Below are 21,798 nucleotides of genomic sequence, written 5' to 3'. Positions count from 1 at the left end.
CTGTCTATGATATTAAATAATGTAAACAAATCCTGGATATAGCTAACTAGTTAGCAAGCAATTAAAACTGGCGACGTATCTACGATATAACTACATCATTTTGGGATTTGCATTACAAAGATAAATCGAAAATTAGGAGGGTCTGGTTCGTTTATTCGAACCTACAAATAGCTTTCTATTTTACATGCTATGGCTATGATATTCAGTTTGCATTGCAAGGGAACACATTTATCGATGCACATGCCCAATATTAATTACAAAGCTACATTTGTTTATTTTTTTTGCACCTTATTGTTTCCGTACATCTTGGATATTGTCTGCTAATTCAACGTTGTCTTAAAAATACAATGTATGTAGTACATATGAGCAACGAAATTAGACAATCATGTTAATCTACACATTTAAGGTAGCAGGATCATTGTTTCTAGACGGACTGTAAACATGTCTGTACTGAGAACCGGCCGTTGTTCCACTTCCTAAACAAATCAGTCGCCTGCAAACAGGTGTTTTTATTTAATTTTACGAATGATTAAACTGACAGATTTAAAAATATATTCACAGAACAACTGTACTCGAATAAAAATTACTTTTGCACAATCTATAATATTAGCGCCTTGCCCAACATTGCAGAATTGTTGCCATTGATTTCCTGGAATAGGCATAACCCTGCAGGAGCTCACGTGCCAGGTTTCTAAAAAGTAAACAAAAACATGAACGTTGAATGGTCGCTATCTATTTTGTTTGGTTACAGCTATTATTTAGTTTGCACACGAATGTAATTTAATGCAAAATATATTTAATTTTATTTTAGAGGTAAGCTTATGAAGATGGCTGCTGGCTGGATAACTAGCTAACGTTAGATAGCTTCCTGGCGTATTATGATTGTGCATGTTTTTATAGCCAGCTAGCAAGCTTAGCATATACACAGTGGCCCTACCATGATGATATCTAGCTAGCTACTTGAAATACCTAGCTAGTAGTTCCAAAGGTGTAGGGTCTAATCTTTAATCTTGATTAACATCTTGACCTTGATTCAAGTACTCTGTTATTTCTAATATGACATCTGAATTTATGTTCACCCCTCTTTACCTAAGTGAGCATCTGAAGCCAAGTCAAGATGACAAGCCCAAACCGAGACATCCCCATCCACAGCTGGCCAGGCTCCTACTACATCAACAGCGAGAAGCGCTGGGAGGCCGGGACCCTGTCCCTGACCCGCACCATATTGCGCTTCACCTCAGACCAGAGCAAAGAGAACCTGGTTGGCTTCCGCCTCACCAGGATCATGGAGATCAAGATGGAATCGTCCAGCTTCATCTTCAGCACTCTGACTGTGTTGGAACAGGGGAATCTCAAGCACTGGTTCGGCTCACTGAGGCCCAACCGGTTGGTGGTCTACAATGTCCTGGAGCATTTCTGGAGGGAGAGGTTGTTGTCCCCCTCTACTGAGGTCCAGGGGGCCGAGGCACAGCCCACCAAGGGGAGGGAGCTGATTAACCTGGTGGCAGGGGCTCAAAGACGGCTAGAGGACACAGGGAATGTCCTCCACCACGAGGGAGAGCAGTTTGATAACGTCATGCAGGGCCTGGACAAGATCGACTCTGATCTGGGCGTGGCAGACAAGTAAGGAGGATTTTGATATTCTATTCTACCTCTGGGCCTTGTCATGTAACTGTTTTATTGTTTTTATGTTTACAAATATTGTAGCTTGCCATGGATATTGTCTGACGTTTTGATGCCTTTCTATTTACATGTAATTGGTTAATCTATAATAGTAAGGAATTGAGATTGGATAGTCCAGAAGATTGATTTGTGTGAACCGTCACTGAATTGGATGGATTCCTCTAACTTCTGTCACCATTCACTCCGCAGGCTACTGTCTGAACTGCAGTCTCCCCCTTGGTGGCCTTTTGGCAAATTACCCTGGAAGAGTCAGCAGGATGCCAATGCTGAGCATGCTGCCAGAGAGGCCACTTGTAAGGGAACAGAAACAGGCAAGCACAGAGTGATCACCAGCATACCAGCCATCATTTCCAGAGGTGGAGACTCGGACCTGAAGCCTGGCTGCTTGATGGTGATGGTCTCCTCTTTAGAAGTCCGAGACACAAACTATGTGCTCCTCCACCGCTTTGAGAGGGACGAGGTGGATGACATCCGGGTGCACAACCCTTATGAGATCAGTGTGAGGCAGAGGTTCATAGGGAAGCCAGACATATGCTTCAGACTCCTGTCGGCTAAAATGCCGGAGGCCATGTCTGTACTAGAGATGCAGTATAAGAAGAAGGTAGAGTACACGAGTGAGTACTCTGCCTTTAAGACGACCCCAGCCACAACCCCATGTGACCAGAATCAAGGTTTAATATGGAATGCAGGTAAGAACTGTAGATTTCACCTCTGAAGTCACAGGCAGTTGTTCTTCTTTGTTTATTTTGTATTGTACATTGGTTTGTATTTGACCACCAAGTGGCAGTAAAGGTCTGTATTTTAGCATTAGTTCAATATATATCTTTGAAATAGCTTTAGGCTCAAATGTCATGATACACTGTAGATCATTTTATTTGGCACCCCAAGTTTTCTGATTTAAAACATATATCATTTTTGTTGTTCGGCATAAGACTGTAAAATCCCCAGGATATCAGCTCAAAGTGTATTTTAATTTAGGAAATCTGTTCCCAAGTGCTCCCACACATAACTAGAGAGACATTGGCGGTCGTATTCCAGTGTAATCAAGGTTTTAAAGGATTCTGTGTTTGTCAAATACTATATCTGTTTGGGATTCTTGCGGTCAATTTAGCTGTATACAAATTACTTATAACTATGTTGACCCCTGCTCTAGATTATTGATTTATTAAACAATTCTGCCTTTTATGTTATGAGCTTTCCCCCATACATTATCATGGGGATATTGTTACGCTCATAGGATGATCATTTGTTTGTTTGAGTTGCCTTCTCACTTTACCTCACAGGGTAGCCTAGTGGTTAGAGCGTTCGTTGGACTAGTAACCGAAAGGTTGCAAGTTCGAATCCCCGAGCTGACAAGGTACAAATCTGTCGTTCTGCCCCTGAACAGGCAGTTAACCCACTGTTCCTAGGCCGTCATTGAAAATAAGAATGTGTTCTTAACTGACTTGCCTAGTAAAATAAAGGTAAAATAAAAAATTCCTTGGAGCAGGCTTGCAGCAGTACCAGGAGACAGAAGTCACCAGTACGGTCCCAGCAGGAGAGCTTTCCCAGGTGCATCTACATGTCCTTAAGCCAGAGGTTACTCAGGCTGAGATTCAGGAGCTCCGACAGGTGAGAGATCTCTCCATCTGTATACTAAAGCAGTCTAAAGTTATACTGCCCTTACATTGTCTCTCTTTCTGCTTAATACCTGTCCTGTAGACACCTGTTTTGTATGTAGAGGAAATGCATAATTTAATAACCATGTTACGATTCAGTAAAGGTATTCCATTTCAATAGCAGGTTTTAAAGAACAAGCATAACTTTGCCCATGGAAATCATGGGAAGATAAATGCTGTATTTCCATTCCAAACAAAGATTCACTGTAATGATTTAGATTTGTCAAATTATATTTTATATGTAAGTCGGTGAGACCACAAACCAAACTCCAATGTGTTTAGGAGAGAGGGAAAGATACATGGCCAGTTATTTGGTCGACTTTTCTGGTCAGACAGTGTATAAAGTATTTCCATTCATAGCCATAATGTTGAACAGGGTGAGCTCCATACATGGTCTATGGTCGCGAGACATAAACAGTGACGCAAATGCAGTCAATTATTTTTTATTTAACACATTATTATAACTTTCTCAGAATGCTGTATTCCATATTAAACCTCTTCATAACACAACATTTTGTGTATATCTAAGACCACATATGTAATTGGTTGGTGAACCGTTACAGGTATGTTGTCATTTTCATAATCCTCCTGAAACATAGGCTACAGTCTCTCCAGACATGGATGGTTCTTACTGTCCCATAAGCAATTCTTTAAAACTGAATGAAGCTAAGATTGAATGAGCCTTTTGTGGAAACTGCGTTTACAACGGAATAGTTAGTTAGGTATTACAAGTTAAGTATTGACCACTTCAGAATGGTCTCAATACGATTGTATCTCAATATAGTTTTATATATAATCATTTTTACAAACAAATCGATCATGTAAGTGACATTTTTCTCAATTAGTCTGTGTACAATTCAGGGATGTGTATTCTTTCTCTATCAATGGATTATTATGTTGTGCTGATAAGTCTTAATGGTTCTTTTGAACTACAAAGCCTGCCACTTTCTCAAGTGATACAATAGTACACTTTTTGACACACCCAACCCTTCTCTTGAAGTCATTCATATCATGATTAGAACCTATAGTAAAAGCCCCTCATTGAGAGCCACTTTCAACCTTATTTCCTACCCAAGTGTATAGCAAATAGACCCTTTTATCAAAAGATATTTGATACAGATTATCAATAGGTTTATTGTTCAAATCAGTTAAATATTTACAGTTCTTTATGTCCTAAACAAATTCCTACGAGTCACCTCACCTCACCTTTCATCAGTTTGCTGAGGTTATTAGCCTGCTTTTTAAAACTTGTGTGTATTTTACTAACATATCTGACTAAGTTAATACACCCAAACAAACCTAATTTTCAAGCAGCGGTGTGATGATATTGAACTTGAGCAGTAGGACTGAGTTAAAGGTCCTGTGCACATTGTTTCTGTGTCACTTACTGGCAGTTGAAAACGTACATAATGTCAATGGGTGTGTGTGTGAGCATGTGTAGGATAACATAATATTAGTTCAGAAACCACGGTGGAGTTTGGAGTGAATGTTTATTAGATTTTGCTTGGCACAACGCAGTTTATTTTAGATGTTCCATTGACCATTACATACACAGTTTTTGGAGCTTGGAGATGGAGTTGCAGAATTCCCCGAACACATGGAAAGTTGAAATAACATTTAATTTGACTTGTTTGTTATCGATGACCAGAGGAGCACCTCTGTCAAACCACCATGTGCTTGAGTATCATATACTAGTCACATGAATATTGTTTCACATGGCGATTGTGTCTTGACCTAGCGATGTAAATTCAGTTATTATAGATCGTTTTCTTTCTGTCTCCCGGCAGGCAGTGGAAGAAGAATTATGACTGAGAAGAAAGTGTTATTCCTCCTCTCTGCTCATCTCCCCCGTCTTTTCCACTGACTGACTCACTCCCTCTCCTCTCAGGACATAACGCCTAGACAAGACACTTTCCCCCCCACAACAAGAAACAAAATGACTCCCACAGACCTAGGTCAAGTACATATGTCAAATACTTGAGCTGCACTTGATTTACTTTGCCCTGTAAAGTGAAACAGAAGAAATGGATCCAAAAGTGCGAACCACAAGCTAAATCAAGTGTGTGTGTGTGTGCCTATATGTTTCTCTCCCTGTTCTCTCAGATGCTAATGCAGCTGAAAAATCTTGCTCTGGAGGCTGAGACTGAGCTGGAGAAGCAAGACGAGGGCCTGGATGTTTTGACCACCTCTACGGACCAGGCCACCATGCACATAGACAAACACACCTGCCGCATGAAAAGGCTGCTGTAACTAACTCACTTACAACGCAATGCAGAAATGCACCGAGTTGCTATTGCCTTACGACAAATGTATTCTGTTAGAAAGTTGTTGTACTGTACCTCTGTATTTGAGGTTCCATAACCATTGAAACCAGATTTTACCATCTGCTTCGTTGTATCACATCAAGTTAAGTCTTAGTCTCAGGTGTAGTCATACACCCTTACCTCATTGTAACGTGTAAAATATAGAAATCGATGTTCCTCTCAATGTGGTAATTACTGACCAGTCCACTAGATGTTATTTACACCAAGGTGAGGAAGCGTTCACTCATCAGCACTTTGTGGAGATATCGTCCTCTTTGCACTGACAAACTATGAATATATCCAAACTTGGTTGTTGTTGACGGGATGTTGGACAGACATAATGGTCTCTGTCACACATGTAATCCATGGTTTCTGATGATGTACTTAAATCACAGTGAGGAGCGATTGTCACACGTGTTTTTTCCTTCTTCTTTTTCAGTTGCAGGTGTCAGTAAAGCCATCCCCCTCCCTCCATGCACATGGTTTCCCTCCAGCTCCAAGTGTTGCATGTTCCCATGTTTCTGCTGAGTAAAGCGATGCATCGAGTGGGATCTGTAGAACTGTGAGGTATGCAGTGGGTATGTAACATGTAGCAAAGTCCGTTGAAACTGTGTCCCTTGAAATACACGGAATACTTTACAGAGCCCCTACTCTTAAGTCAATTTCTATACCATAATGTTCCGTACTAAAGAAAGCAGGGAGTAACTCACAATAGGTTGTCTCTCTGACATTATCACTGGATTTAGGAATATCTGTATAATCTTATGTGTATATGAATGACTTGCATATTTCTATGCTGTGGTGTACTCGGATGTTTTACTGAAATCTAATTATTGTCTCGCTATCATATGTGAACTTGCGATAAACTGTTATTTAAACTCAATATCTGGTAAATAATGCTTTTCTCCGTACAAATAATGCCCAAGGCTCCCCATGGTACTGTACTGTAGAAAGCAGAGGAAGTATTTGAGTGGCGTGTACTTATCCAATAGAACACATTTACATAAAATACAGACGAATGGCTTTAAGTAGTACAGTACGACCAGCCCAGGGCTTTAAGTAGTACAGTACGACCAGCCCAGTTCATAAAAGGCAATTGACACTGAAACCAAATATAAATGTAACATGTTAACTGTTGGTTTCATGAGTTGAAATAAAAGATCCCAGAAATATTCCATGCGCACAAAAAGCTTATTTCTCTAAAATTTTGTTCACAAATTTGTTTACATTCCTGTTAGTGAGCATTTCTCCACACCTGGCAGGTGTGTTATATCAAGAACATGATTAAACAGTGTGATCGTTACACAGGTGCACTTTGTACTGGGGACAATAAAAGGTCACTATAAAATGTGCAGTTTTGTCACACAACACAATGCCACAGATGTCTCAAGTTTTGATGGGGCGTGCAATTGGCATGCTGACTACAGGAATGTCCACCATAGCTGTTGCCAGATAATTTAATGATAATTTCTCTACCATAAGCCGCCTCCAACATTGTTTTAGAGAATTTGGCAGTACGTCTAACTGGCCTCACAACCGCAGGCCAGGTGTAATCACGCCAGCCCAGGATCTCCACATCCGGCTTTTTCACCTGCGGTATTGTCTGAGAGAAGCCACTGCAGACAGCTGATGAAACTGTGGGTTTGCACAACCAAAGAATTTCTTCACAAACTGTCAGAAACCGTCTCGGGAAGCACATCTGCACGCTCGTTGTCGTCACCAGGGTCTTGACCTGACTGCAGTTCATCGTTGTAACTGACTTCAGTGGGCAAATGCTCAAACGCTTTTCACGGATGAATCACGGTTTCAGCTGTACCGAGCTGATGGCAGACAGCGTGTATGATGTCGCGTGGGCGAGCGGTTTGCTGGCGTCAATGTTGTGAAGAGAGTGCCCCATGGTGGTTGTGGGGTTAAGGTATGGGCAAGCAAAAGCTACAGACAATGAGCACAATTGCATTTTATCAATGGCAATTTGAAATCACAGAGATACCGTGACAAGATCCTGAGGCCCATTGTCATGCCATTCATCCGCTGCCATCACCTCATGTTTCAGCATGATAATGCACAGCCCCATGTCGCAAGGATCTGTACACAATTTCTGGAAGCTGAAAATGTCCCAGTTCTTCCATGGTCTTCATACGCACCAGACATGTCACCCATTGAACATGTTTGGGATGCTCTATCTACTTGTACAACAGCGTGTTCCTGTTCCCGCCAATAACCAGCAACTTCGCACAGCCATTGAAGAGGAGTGGAACAACATTCCACAGACCACAATCAACAGCCTGATCAACTCTATGTGAAGGAGATGTCTATGCGAATGAAATGTGTCGCACTGCACGAGGCAAATTATGGTTACACCAGATACTGTCTGGCTTTCTGATCCACGCCCCTACTTAAAAAAAAACTATAGTTTGTTAACAAGAAATGTGTGCAGTGGTTGAAAAACAAATTTTAATGACTCCAACCTAAGTGTAAACTTAGGTTGGAGTCACTTAAACTTCTGATTTCAACTGTAGGTTGGAGTCATTAAAACTTGTTTTTCAACCACTCCACAAATTTCTTGTTAACAAACTAGTTTTGGAAAGTTGGTTAGGATATCTACTTTGTGCATGACACAAGTAATTTTCCCAACAATTATTTAACTTATAATTTCACTGTATCACAATTCCAGTGGGTCAGAAGTTTGCATACTGTGCCTTTAAACAGCTTGGAAAATGTAAAAAAAATATTCCATGGCTTCAGAAGCTTCTGATAGGCTTATTGACATAATTTCAGTCAATTGGAGGTGTACCTGTGGATGTATTTCAAGGCCTACCTTCAAACTCAGTGCCTCTTTGCTTGAGTTCATGGGAAAATCTAAATAAATCAGCCAAGACCTCAGAAAAAGAATTGTAAGACCTCCACAAGTCTGGTTTATCCTTGGGAGCAATTTCCAAATGCATGAAGGTACCTCGTTCATCTGTATAAACAATAGTACTCAAGTATAAACACCATGGGACCACGCAGCCGTCATAACGCTCAGGAAAGAGACGTGTTCTGTGTCCTAGAGATTAACGTACTTTGGTGTGAAAAGTGCACATCAATCCCAGAACAACAGCAAAGGACCTTGTGAAGATGCTGGAGGAAACAGGTACAAAAGTATCTATATCCACAGTAAAACGAGTCCTATATCGACATAAGCTGCAAGGCCGCTCAGCAAGGAAGAGGCCACTGCTCCAAAACCGCCATAAAAAAGCCAGACTACAGTTTGCAACTGCACATGGGGACAAAGATTGTACTTTTTGGAGAAATGTCCTCTGGTCTGATGAAACAAAAATATAACTGTTTGGCCATAATGACCATCGTTATGTTTGGAGGAAAAAGGGGGTGGCTTGCAAGCCGAGGAACACCATCCCAACCGTGAATCACATGGGTGTAAGCATAATGTTGTGGGGGTGCTTTGCTGCAGGATGGACTGGTGAACATCACTAAATAGATGGCATCACGAGGAAGGAAAATTATGTGGATATATTGAAGCAACATCTCAAGACATCAGTCAGGACGTTAAAGCTTGGTCGCAAATGGGTCTTCAAAATGGCTTAAGGACAACAATGTCAAGGTATTGGAGTGGCCATCACAAAGCCCTGACCTCAATCCAATAGAAAATTTGTGGGCAGAACTGAAAAAGCGTGTGTGAACAAGGATGCCTACAAACCTGACTCAGCTACACCAGCTCTGTCTGGAGGAATGGGCCAAAATTCACCCAACTTATTGTGGGAAGCTTGTGGAAGGCTACTCAAAATGTTTGACCCAAGTTAAGCAATTTAAAGGCAATGCTACCAAATACTAATTGAGTGTGTGTAATCTTCTGACCCACTGGGAATGTGATGAAAGAAATTACAGCTGAAATAAATAATTCTCTCTACTATTATTCTGACATTTCACATTTTTAAAAAGAAGTGGTGATCCTAGCTGACCTAAGACAGGGAATTTTTGTTAGGAAATGTCAGGAATTGTGAAAAACTGAGTTTAAATGTATTTGGCTAAGGTGTATGTAAACTTCCGACTTCAACTGTAAATATCTGTATGCCCAGTCATGTGAAATCCATAGTATAGGGCCTAATGAATTGATTTAAGTTGACTGATTTACTGATATGAACTTTAACTAAGTAAAATCTTTGAAATGGTTGCATGTTGTGTTTATTTTGGTTCAGTGTAGTTCCCTTTATTAATTTAAGAATTATAATGAATAGAAAACAAAACAGGCAACAAAACAACACTTGGAGAAAGGCAAAGCAAGGCAACACCCAATAATAACAGGGTTCACGTGACAAATTGGCATGGAGATTGTCATAACTATGGCAAATGAGATGGAAGTGGAAGCTATTTACTATTGAAAGTTCTCCATGCGTATCGGTCCCTGGCCTGTTGAATGAAAGTGAGTGCAGAGTAAACAGGCCTGTTGTTATTACATCCTGTTGGCACCAGGAGTTGGTTTGGTATCTGCTCACTGTGTTGGGGCCGGAGCTCTCTCTCACACACACATACGTACCGCCGAAGATGTGGCCACGGGTAGTGGCCACTAGCTTTCACGAGAGAGGGGACCACCAGGAGTCAAAAGCCCAGATTAACCCGATTTGGTGGGGTGGCTGTACTCTCATTAATGACTCAGGAAGAAGCTAAACTAGTTTTTAAAGAACACTGGCGACCTCTCAAAGGTCTCAGCCCGGGTCCATCACTGGGATGTGATCCTACACTAAAGATGTAATAAATTGAGGATGAACACTTGTCATGAGTTACATTGCCTTCGGAAAGGATTCAGACCCCTTGACCTTTTCCACATTTTGGTACGGTACAGCCTTATTCTAAAATTTATTAAAAATAATAATAATTGGCATCAGTCCACACACAATACCCCATAATGACAAAGCAAAAACAGAATTTTAGAAATGTTTGCTAATAAAAAAACTTGAAAAAACTGAAATACCACATTTACATAAGTATTCAGACCCTTTACTCAGTACTTTGTTCAAGCACCTTTGGCAGAGATTACAGCCTCTTCTTGGGTATGACGCTACAAGATTGGCACACCTGTATTTAGTGAGAGTTTTCCAATTCTTCTCTGCAGATCCTCTCAAGCTCTGTCAGGGTGGATGGGGAGCGTCGCTGCACATCTGTTTTCAGGTCTCTCCAGAGGTGTTCGATCGGGTTCAAGTCCGGGCTCTGGCTTTGCCACTCAAGGACATTCAGAGACTTGTCCCGAAGCCACTCCTGCATTGTCTTGGCTGTATGCTTAGGGTTGTTGTCCTGTTGGAAGGTGAACCTTCACCCCAGTTTGAGGTCCTGAGAGCTCTGGAGCAGGTTTTCATCAAGGATCTCACTGAACTTTTCTCCATTCATCTTTGACTCGATCCTGACTAGTCTTCCTGCCGCTGAAAAACATCCCACAGCATGATGTTCCCACCACCATGTTTCACCGTAGAAATGGTGCCAGGTTTCCTCTCGATGGGACTCTTGGCATTCAGGCCAAAGAGTTAAATCTTGGTTTCATCAGACCAGAGAATCTTGTTTCTCATGGTCTGAGAGTCTTTAGGTGCTTTTTGGGAAACTCCAAGCGGGCTGTCATGTGCCTTTTACTGAGAATTGACTTCCGTCTAGCCTCTCTACCATAAGGGCCTGAATGGTGGAGTGCTGCAGATAGGATTGTCCTTCTGGAAGTTTCTCTCAATTTCCACAGAGTAACTCTGGAGCTCTGTCACATTGATCATCGGGTTCTTGGTCACCTCCCTGACCAAGGCCCTTGTCTTCTGATTGCTCGGTTTGGCCGGGCAGCCAGCTCTACGAAGATTCTTCGTTGTTCCAAACTTCTTCCATTTAAGAATGATGGAGGCCGCTGTGTTCTTGGGGACCTTCAATGATGCAGAAATGTATTGGTACCCTTCCCCAGATCTGTGCCTCGACACAATCCTGTCTCGGAGCTCTACGTACAATTCCTTCGACTTCATGACTTGGTTTTATCTCTGACATGCACCTGTCAACTGTGGGACCTTGTATAGACAGGTGTGTGCCTTTCCAAATCATTGTCCAATCAATTGAATTTACCACAGGTGGACTCCAATGAAGTTGTTGAAACATCTCAAGGATGATCAATGGAAACAGGATGCACCTGAGCTCAATTTCGAGTCTCATAGCAAAGGGTCTGAATACTTATGTAAGTCAGGTATTTGTTTTTATTTTTAATACATTTGCATACATGTTTTTGCTTTGTTATTATGGGGTATTGTGTGTAGATTGCTGAGGATTTTTTATTTTTATTTAGTCAATTTTAGAATAAGGCTGTAACGTAACAAAATGTGTGAAAAGTCAAGGGGTCTGAATACTTTCCGAATGCACTGTATATGACAAGAACATTGATGCCGGAGAAAAGGGGGTTATACCAAACACTTCTTCTATTCTGATCAAAGATGGTGAACTGGAGAGAGTTTCTTCTGTTGTTGATTTGAGCGATAAACAGTTCAATTCATTTGGGAGACCCGGTGTCCCGAACTCCAGAAGCATACCACATGGTTATGTGCATTCTTAGCCTCTAAAAAAAGGTTGAGGAAGGGAGAGAGTGAACACATACTGCCGTGGTTTCGAAGCAGCCCTGCTTTAGAAGGAAGTGGTGTCGGTCTGGTCTGACCACAGATGCATGAGATCCGGCATTGCCTTCCTAGCGGATGGTATGGAGACACCATTGCAGGCCTGGACTTCCAAGTCTGTTTACTAGATTGTCCCTGTGGTGAGGTCGTTCTTTCCAACAAGGAGCGTGTCTCAATTGAAAGCCAATCAATCAAGTTCTGCTTGGAAAGAGCTTCACAAAGGCTGTGGGATTCTGTCAGGGCACATGTGGGTTGCTCTCTGCTCTCGAAAATAAGGAGCCATGTGATTGTTATACCAAGTCAGAGTTGTCATTTCCCCAAGGGCTTTGAGGTAGATGTTGTTTTTGCTTTCTGTAAAAATAGTGCTCAAGACATCTCTCATGACATCCTTTGTTATTATTTACCATTGTTTTGTATTTAGGTTACCTTGGCAATATTATCACAGATTGCATCAGTAAAATAATACATGTTTTCTGTGTTGGTAAATGTAAAATATTTAACTGACAATTTTTCGGTTTATCATGCAAATGAAACTCTGTTAATGTCGGTAAGGATTTTGATGTTTATATTCATCAATGTGATTCATTTTGAGAATGGATTCCAAGGTCTCTAATTGGAAATGAGAGAAATACACAATATTATTTTATTCCTGTGTAGCACTATACTATTAGAGTGTGTCTGTAATGGTTGGACTCTTGACTCACGTCCTGGCTGGTCTCCTACTGGTGCAGGTGTTGCTGCTGCTGTGTTCGTTTCACGACGCAGAGGGAGGCTCCAGTTTCAGGAAATTAGGCCTGTTGGTTAATGTTAGAACTGGAAGGAAAAGTTCCTGGAAGGTGGTTGAGTCCAACCGGGGGGTGGTGAATTGGTTCCCTTTCTATTAGAGAAAAGATATGACACCCACTTCTTATAGATGGCTTTGGTTGAAAGTCAATTGTGTCATACACGTTTTACAATACGTTTTGCTGTAAACTTACAGTACATGAATTGCATTTTATGTGTTTTCAAACCATTTTTATAACATTCCTCCATAGTTGACTTCAATGATTGATGTCATAAAAGTAGTGGTAAGAGTTTTGTTTCTGTTTGTGTACCTGTTGTTGTTGATGAGGATTTGGCTTCAAATTAATTTAACTTCCGATTGCAATCCCATCAGAAGATGCCCAATGTTTTAGTATTAATGTGGTACTTTCCCATATGCTGAGAGACAGAATGATATCATATACCTCTTGCACTTGTTATTGTTATCTTTTCTTTGGTCTTCAGACGGAGGTGCACTTTGTTGGATTTCCGTTTCTCTTTATTCAGAGAGTGACTCTCATCTCTGCTAGAGGGAGTTAACTGCGAGTCGCCCTGGCCAAAGTAAACTCCAACCATGGTCTGGTCTTTCTGAAGCAACTCGAATGAAGGTCTACTACTCCATAAGCATTGGTGTGTGAACAGCACCGGCCTACTGTATTGAACAGCTGAAACAATTGTGTGATCACTATTTAAACTTAAATGGACTTGTATGTAGTGACAGGTAGGTTTTAGCTGAAAAGTAAACCAATGTGGATTGTTACCCATTATTTAATATTTACAGAGTAAACATCTTAAAATATACAAGATTCTAATTGTTCTCAAGGACCAGTGCCACTGTTCATGATTAAATATAGGGACATTTAATCATTGTTGTTGAAGGACTGATAATGGGTCAATTTCCTTTGAGATAGTATCCTAATGAGTGGTGTCTCAGTTATGTATGATCATGACACTTGTTGGCTGTAGATTCAGAAGAGGGCAGCAGTGAGTTGCTTATTCAAGGGAATGTTGGGCTGCAGTTAATTGATAGACAATTATTAGACCTCGTGAAGTTTCAGTACCTGGGTCTGGTGTCTTATTTCTATTGAAGCTGTATGTAAAGTTTTCACTATTTTGTTGTGATCGATTTGTGTTACTTTACATTCTAGATATGTTAACCGATGCTTCACTCTGAACTAAATTTGTCAATGGGCTTCTTATTGAGCAACCCTCATATTGTAAGTTAAAAAATCAACCCACAATTTGACACTCACGGTTCTTTCTCTTCATTCCAATTTTGGGTTCCTTATTTTCCTCTTTGTAATGATGTAAAAATGTAAAAAATCTGCCCCATCTTCATTTCTACTCTTTCTACTCTCTCATATTATGGAACAGTTACAGGGAATTGGAAACCATTTCCCAAATAAACATTTTCTTGTTTTCTTTCTGAAACCTACCCTAAAAACGCCTCACTTCTCTTGTGTCTGCTGAATGAAAACACAATGGTCAGGAGTGTAGCCTACCTTTGGCAAAGAGTTAGGAGCTAGGGACGGGGTCTTTTTGTGATGACTGGATTATGTATTCATTAAAATCACATCTATACTGCTCCCCAAACAGGTTGTCCGGCTGGGAGCCAGCTCACACCGCATCAGTACTTTTACGAGTGGGCCCCCCAGAAACTTTCAGCGAGACTGTTTTTAGTGGCTCTTGATGCAAATGGAAACACTTAGCTCCCACAATAAATTACCCTGCAGCCAGAGATGGTGATGCCACACTGCACAGACCCCCAGCCCTGCCACTCTGCCCGGTCAGAGAGATACTTGCACACGTAGCAGCAGAAGTGTTTGGATTGAGCAAAAGTAGCAGTTATGGATAGTGGAATGATGATGGCAGACAGTGAACGGACATAAACAAGAAAAAGGAATGGGGTTGTTATACTAGGGTGTAGTGTCCTCTGGTGAAGAGTGATAAAGGCAGGAGATATCATAGCCCCCCCCCCGGGGGTTGAGATTGGGTTCGTGTCAGGATAGTTGAGTGTCTTGCGCTTCATTTTTTGGAGGGAAATAGATAAACAACCATTAGTTTTGTTGGAGTTCAGTGCTCTCCAGAGTAATACTCCCATCTCACCAAAGTACTACTATTCAATATAGCTACTATTATTCTGAATATGCTTTGTATGATTAATAGATACATTATGAAAGCTCTATAGGCTATTGTCAAATCAAGTAGCACTTTCTCGGCCAATCAATGACATACTCTCTTTCTACCAGACTCGGATGTCGTCAAGTTCAAACATTACAACAACACACTTACAGGTACTTTACTTAAACTGCTGTATTAGAAGTCCAGGTGCATAAGGAAATAATAGTTGCAAAATGGTGTGTTGCCTTTGCCTAAGAACACCTACCCAAATAAATAATACAAATTATTATTCCTGCTGGTTCTAACTTGTTTGACCGCCTAATGATGTAATTGCAGCTGACCAAACTGATTGTTGTTGAAATATTGCCCCGCTGTTATAGCTACGTTGTGACAATGTTGTGTGTTCACCGAGAGGGCCAACGGCACAACCACAACAAACACAACAAACACAGCTGAATGTGGGGTTTCCATTTCAATTGCATGACGGGGCACGCAGCGTCTGGATGGGACTTGGGAAAAGTGAGCTCAGTCATCCGCTGTGCTCTGCTCTGTTTGGCTACTGGCCAGCATGGTAAGCAGAGCCCTGACAGTACAACCGACCTGTGAAATCATTGTCCAGATGCACTTAAACATTTCCAAATGCAAATGATACATACAGAGACGGACAAAATCAGTTACAGGTTGTGCACAACAGAATGAATGCAGGGACTGCAGGAGCATGTTTGACAAAGTAAAGCTGTGCCAGATTAAAGGGTTGCGCCTTTAATGAGGGTGTGGACCAAGAAGGTCAGGTCAGAGAGACTGTGACGTAGGCTGATGTTCAAATTGTATTAGTTTTCATTCAAACACTCCCAGTGTTTGAGCGAATCTGCCTGGAGCGCCTGATGGGGAGGATTTTGCACGCATGAGACTATTCCATTGATTCCATTGCACCAGGTAAACTCAGTTAAGCGCAGCTAAAGTATAAACAAAAATAATAATAGTAACACTACCGTTCAAAGGTTTGGGGTCACTTAGAAAGTCCTTGTTTAAAAAAAAAAAAATTTTTTTTTTTTTTGGTCCATTAAAATAACATCAAATTGATCAGAAATACAGTGTAGACATTGTTATTGTTGTAAATGACCATTGTAGCTGGAAACGGCAATTTTTTTTTAGGGAATATGTACACAGGTGTACAGAGGCCCATTATCAGCAACCATCACTCCTGTGTTCCAATGACACGTTGTGTTAGCTAATCCAAGTTTATCATTTTAAAAGGCTAATTGATCATTAAAAAAACATTTAGCAATTATGTTAGCACAGCTGAAAACTGCTGTGCTAATTAAAGAAGCAATAAAACTGTCTGTTTTCAGGCTAGTTGGGTATCTGGAGCATCAGCAATTGTGGGTTCGATTACAGGCTCAAAATGGCCAGAAACAAATCACTTTCTTCTGAAACTCGTCAGTCTATTCCTGTTCTGAGAAATGAAGGCTATTCCATACGAGAAATTGCCAAGAAACTGAAGATCTCGTACAACGCTGTGTACTACTCCCTTCACAGAACAGCGCAAACTGTCTCTAACCAGAATAGAAAGAGTGGGAGGCCCCGGTGCACAACTGAGCAATAGGACAAGTATATTAGAGTGTCTAGTTTGAGAAACAGACGCGTCACAAGTCCTCAACTGGCAGCTTCATTAAAAAGTACCCGCAAAACACCAGTCTCAACGTCAACAGTGAAGAGATGACTCCCGGATGCTGGCCTGGAATCACATAGTAACCAAAAAAGTGTTAAACCAATCAACATATATTTTATATTAGAGATTCTTCAAAGTAGCCACCCTTTGCCTTGATGACAGCTTTGCACACTCTTGGCATTCTCTCAACCAGCTTCATGAGGTAGTCACCTACTTTGTGGAATTTAATTTCCTTCTTAATGCGTTTGAGCCAATCAGTTGTGTTGTGACAAGATATGGGTGGTATACAGAAGATAGCCCTATTTGGTAAAAGACCAAGTCCATATTATGGCAAGAACAGCTCAAATAAGCAAGGAGAAACAACAGTCCATCATGACTTTAAGACATGAAGGTTGTTCAATCCGGAAAATTTCAAGAACTTTGAAAGTCACATTCGCAAAAACCATCAAGCCACTATGATGAATCTGGTTCTCATGAGGACTGCTACAGGAAAGGAAGACCCAGAGTTACCTGTGCTGCAGAGAATGAGTTAGAGTTAACTGCACCTCATATTGCAGCCCAAATAAATGCTTCACAAGCGTTCAAGTAACAGACACATCTCTACATCAACTGTTCAGAGGAGACTGCGTGAATCAGGCCTTCATGGTCAAATTGCTGCAAAAAAACACTACTAAACGACACCAATAAGAAGAAGAGACTTGCTTGGGCCAAGAAACACGAGCAATGGACATTAGTCCGGTGGAAATCTGTTCTTTGTTCTGATGAGTCCAAATTTTAGATTTTTATTCCAACCACCGGTCTAATGTCTATTGCTCGTGTAGAGTAGGTGAACGGATGATCTCTGCATGTGTGGTTCCCACCATGAAGCATGGAGGAGGAGGTGTGATAGTGTGGGGGTGCTTTGCTGGTGACACTGTCTGATTTACAGTTGAAGTCGGAAGTTTACATACACTTAGTTTAGAGTCATTAAAACTTGTTTTTCAATCACTCCACACATTTCTTGTTAACAAACTATAGTTTTGGCAAGTCAGTTAGGACATTTACTTTGTGCATGACACAAGTAATTTTTCCAACAATTGTTTACGGACTGATTTCACTTATAATTCACTGTATCACAATTCCAGTGGGTCAGAAGTTTACATACACTAAGTTGACTGTGCCTTTCAACAGCTTGAAAAATTACAGAAAATTGTGAAGATACTGGAAGAAACGGGTACAAAAGTATCTATATCAACAGTAAAACGAGTCCTATATCGATATGACCTGATAGGCCGCTCAGCAAGGAAAAAGCCCCTACTCCAAAACCGCCATAAAAATGCCAGACTACGGTTTGCAACTGCACATGGGGACAAAGTTCGTACTTTTTGGAGAAATGTCCTCTGGTCTGATGAAACAAAAATAGAACAGTTTGGCCATAATGACCATCGTTATGTTTGGAGGAAAAAGGGGGTGGCTTGCAAGCCGAAGAACACCATCCCAACCGTGAAGCACGGGAGTGGCAGCATCATGTTGTGGAGGTGCTTTGCTGCAGGAGGGACTGGTGCACATCACTAAATAGATGGCGTCATAAGGAGGGAAATTATGTGGATATATTGAAGCAACATCTCAAGATGCTTTTTGCATCTTGGTCGCAAATGGGTCTTCAAAATGGCGTGTGCGAGCAAGGAGGCCTACAAACCTGACTCAGCTACACCAGCTCTGTCAGGAGGAATGGGCCAAAATTCACCCAACTTATTGTGGGAAGCTTGTGGAAGGCTACCCAAAATGTTTGACCCATGTTAAACTGTTTAAAGGCAATGCTACCAAATACTAATTGAGTGTATGTAAACTTCTGACCCACTGGGAATGTGATGAAAGAAATTAAAGCTGAAATAAATCATTCTCTCTGACATTTCACATTTTTAAAATAAAGTGGTGATCCTAACTGACCTAAGACAGGGCATTTTTACTAGGATTAAATGTCAGGAATTGTGAAAAACTGTATTTGGCTAAGGTGTATGTAAACTTCCGACCTCAACTGTAGCCACCATCAAATGACCCACCCGCCCCGCTAAATGTCATTATAGCCGTCTAATCTATATTTATTTTCCTTTAGCTGAGAGTGATTGGCTCTATAGCCTAACCTTGGCCTACTAACCTTTCAGCCTACCTTTATTTCCCCTTTCTTATTATTTTTATTATTTGTAGTTATCATTTCCACATAGGCCTGCACCATTTATAAGCTGTCGATTACGACACATTTACAGACCTAACGAAAGTGTCAATGTGCCATTTTTATACCTCTAGCCTTATCCTGTTGATATTTCGTTTTAATAAAAATGAACAACTTATCCTATAGATCCCTCTTAATAAGGATTTGCCACAACATTTATGTTTTAATTGGTCCAAACGATTAGCCCTATGTCCTTTGGGGGAGGTATTTGTAGGCTGGGCTGTTGATTTTATTTTCTGCCTCTTTTTTACTGCGGTCTGGACGAGGGCTACGTTGTCACTTACTTAGTGCGTGGCGAAGAGGATGAGGCATTTCTTCAGGGGGGATGTTGTGCATTGCTAACTGTTCACGTTTTTATCCGGAACACAGAATTGAGACTGAGCGGGGGGTTAAATAAATCCAACGGGTTATTTCGAGTTGTTTGGGAACTCGGCTGATTTGGGAACTCGGAGATTTTTTTATGTACACCATTTATTTTTATTTTATGTGATCGCAGCTGTAACTATTATCCACTGTCACGACTTCCGCCGAAGTTGATCCCTCTCCTTGTTCGGGCGGCGTTTGGCGGTCGAAGTCGCCAACCTTCTAGCCATCACTGATCCTCTTTTCATTTTCCTTTGGTTTTGTCTTGTCTTGTATCACACCTGGTTCCAATCCCATTCGTTACATGTTGTGTATTTAACCCTCTGTTCCCCCTCATTGTCCTTGTCGGTGGTTGTTTATGTGTAAGCATTGTGCAAGTTATGTTCTGGTGTGCGACGGGTTTTGTACCCACTTGTATTATTTTGTATATTTTGGTTTTCTGAGTTTTCGAGCACTTATTGAACTGCTCCGTTTTATACCAAGTTCTATCTCCTGCGCCTGACTTCCCTGCCACCAGCACGCACCCTTACATCCACCTATACCCAGAGATGACTTGCACTAGAGTTTGATTACTATTCGATGACGTTGACTAGTACCTTTTGATCTACGGACATGGAACTGCCATGGTCCAGGTCATGCAATAAAACAGAAAAATATACTATGTGCTCTAAAAAAGGACAAAGCAGACATTGCGCTATTACAAGAGACACACCTCTGTGATGCCGAACATGCTCATCGCCGCAGAGCTTGGGTGGGACAGGTGTATTTCTCGTCTTTCAAATCAAACAGAAGAGGCACAGCCGTACTTATCCATAAGCATGTTCCATTCATAATTGACAAAAACATATCTGATCCGGAGGGAACATTTATTCTGATAACTGGGTCACTGTATGGGCAACCAATTACTATCTTAAACATATACGCCCCAAACACAGATACTCCTGCTTTCATGTCAAAAAAAGAATAACCCTGTTCAATGAGCATTGTGTTTCCTTTTGGAGTGCTGGCCGGAGATTTTAATTGTACCCCTCAACCCAACCCTGGACAAATCATCTCAAGTCCCCACCACAAACCCTAGATCAGCAAGATGTTGAAGTCTTACTAAAGAGATGGGACTGATAGATGCCTGGAGAGAGACTAATAGCTCATGTACGGACTATACATACTACTCTAATGTCCATAATACCTACTCCCGTATAGATTACATTTTGTCCCCAAAGATTTTCATAAATTCAGCCACGTGTACAATCGGACCCATAGCACTTTTAGATCATGCCTTTTCCACCGCCGCTTTGACCTCTGCAAAATCATCCCGAGGTCAAAGAGCTGGAAATTCAACACCTTCATGTTATCAAACGAAGCATTCCATACATTGGTTACTACATGGATAGACAACTACACACAAGACAACATAGACTCTCCTGTTTCTCCGGCCACAATGCTGGATGCTGCCAAAGCCACACTAAGAGGTCATCTAATTGCATATGCTTCCTCTAAGAAAAAAGCACTGGAAGCACACAGGCTAGATCTTGAGAGGGAGCTGGAACACTGTGAAAACGTACATGAACAATCCCCGGACAGCACCTCCTGGATTCAACTTAAAGCAGCCAAAGCCAAACTGAACTTGGACTATACTCGGGAGATAAAAAAAATAAGTTTTCTTTACTAAACAGAAATACCATGAGTATAGCAATAGGCCTAGTAGATTGCTTGCTTACCAATTAAAACAAGAGTAGTCCGAGCGTACAATCATGACCATTCGAACAGCAGAGGATGAGGTCACATATGACCCAAATAAGACATTTTACTTTTCATGATTTTTACTGCAAACTACAGTGGGGCAAAAAAGTATTTAGTCAGCCACCAATTGTGCAAGTTCTCCCACTTAAAAATATGAGAGAGGCCTGTGATTTTCATCATAGGTACACTTCAACTATGACAGACAAAATGAGAGAAAAAAAACATCTCATTGTAGGATTTTTAATGAATTTATTTGCAAATTATGGTGGAAAATATGTATTTGGTCAATAACAAAAGTTTATCTCAATACTTTGTTATATACCCTTTGTTGGCAATGACAGAGGTCAAACGTTTTCTGTAAGTCTTCACAAGGTTTTCACACACTGTTGCTGGTATTTTGGTCCATTCCTCCATGCAAATTTCCTCTAGAGCAGTGATGTTTTGGGGCTGTTGCTGGGCAACACGGACTTTCAACTCCCTCCAAAGATTTTCTATGGGGTTGAGATCTGGAGACTGGCTAGGCCCCTCCAGGACCTTGAAATGCTTCTTACGAAGCCACTCCTTCATTGCCCGGGCGGTGTGTTTGGGATCATTGTCATGCTGAAAGACCCAGCCACGTTTC

General features: G+C 41.2%; 1 protein-coding gene across 7 annotated transcripts; it reads left to right on the top strand.

Moving 5' to 3' along the window:
* Window positions 1-451: 451 nt before the first annotated feature.
* snap47 (synaptosome associated protein 47) lies at window positions 452-14,503 on the top strand. 7 transcript variants are annotated; one of them, XR_010461795.1, is made up of 7 exons: window positions 512-698; window positions 1,095-1,623; window positions 1,873-2,372; window positions 3,173-3,294; window positions 5,445-5,587; window positions 6,084-6,211; window positions 13,534-14,503. XR_010461795.1 is itself a non-coding variant. In XM_065013502.1 (6 exons), the coding sequence occupies exons 2-6, from the start codon at window positions 1,118-1,120 to the stop codon at window positions 6,097-6,099; spliced, it is 1,287 nt and encodes a 428-aa protein (XP_064869574.1). In that variant the 5' UTR covers window positions 452-503; window positions 1,095-1,117; the 3' UTR covers window positions 6,100-14,503. The 7 variants fall into 7 exon arrangements, 5 of the variants coding, with proteins under 5 accessions (XP_064869574.1, XP_029498794.1, XP_029498798.1 ...); XR_010461796.1 differs by having other exon boundaries at window positions 6,084-6,222; XM_065013502.1 differs by lacking the exon at window positions 512-698 and adding an exon at window positions 452-503 and having other exon boundaries at window positions 6,084-14,503.
* The last annotated feature ends 7,295 nt before the right edge of the window (window positions 14,504-21,798 follow it).

The sequence above is a fragment of the Oncorhynchus nerka genome, linkage group LG9b, assembly GCF_034236695.1.
Source record: "Oncorhynchus nerka isolate Pitt River linkage group LG9b, Oner_Uvic_2.0, whole genome shotgun sequence".
Classification (NCBI taxonomy): Eukaryota; Metazoa; Chordata; class Actinopteri; order Salmoniformes; family Salmonidae; genus Oncorhynchus; species Oncorhynchus nerka.
This window is presented reverse-complemented; position numbering and strand designations above follow the sequence as displayed.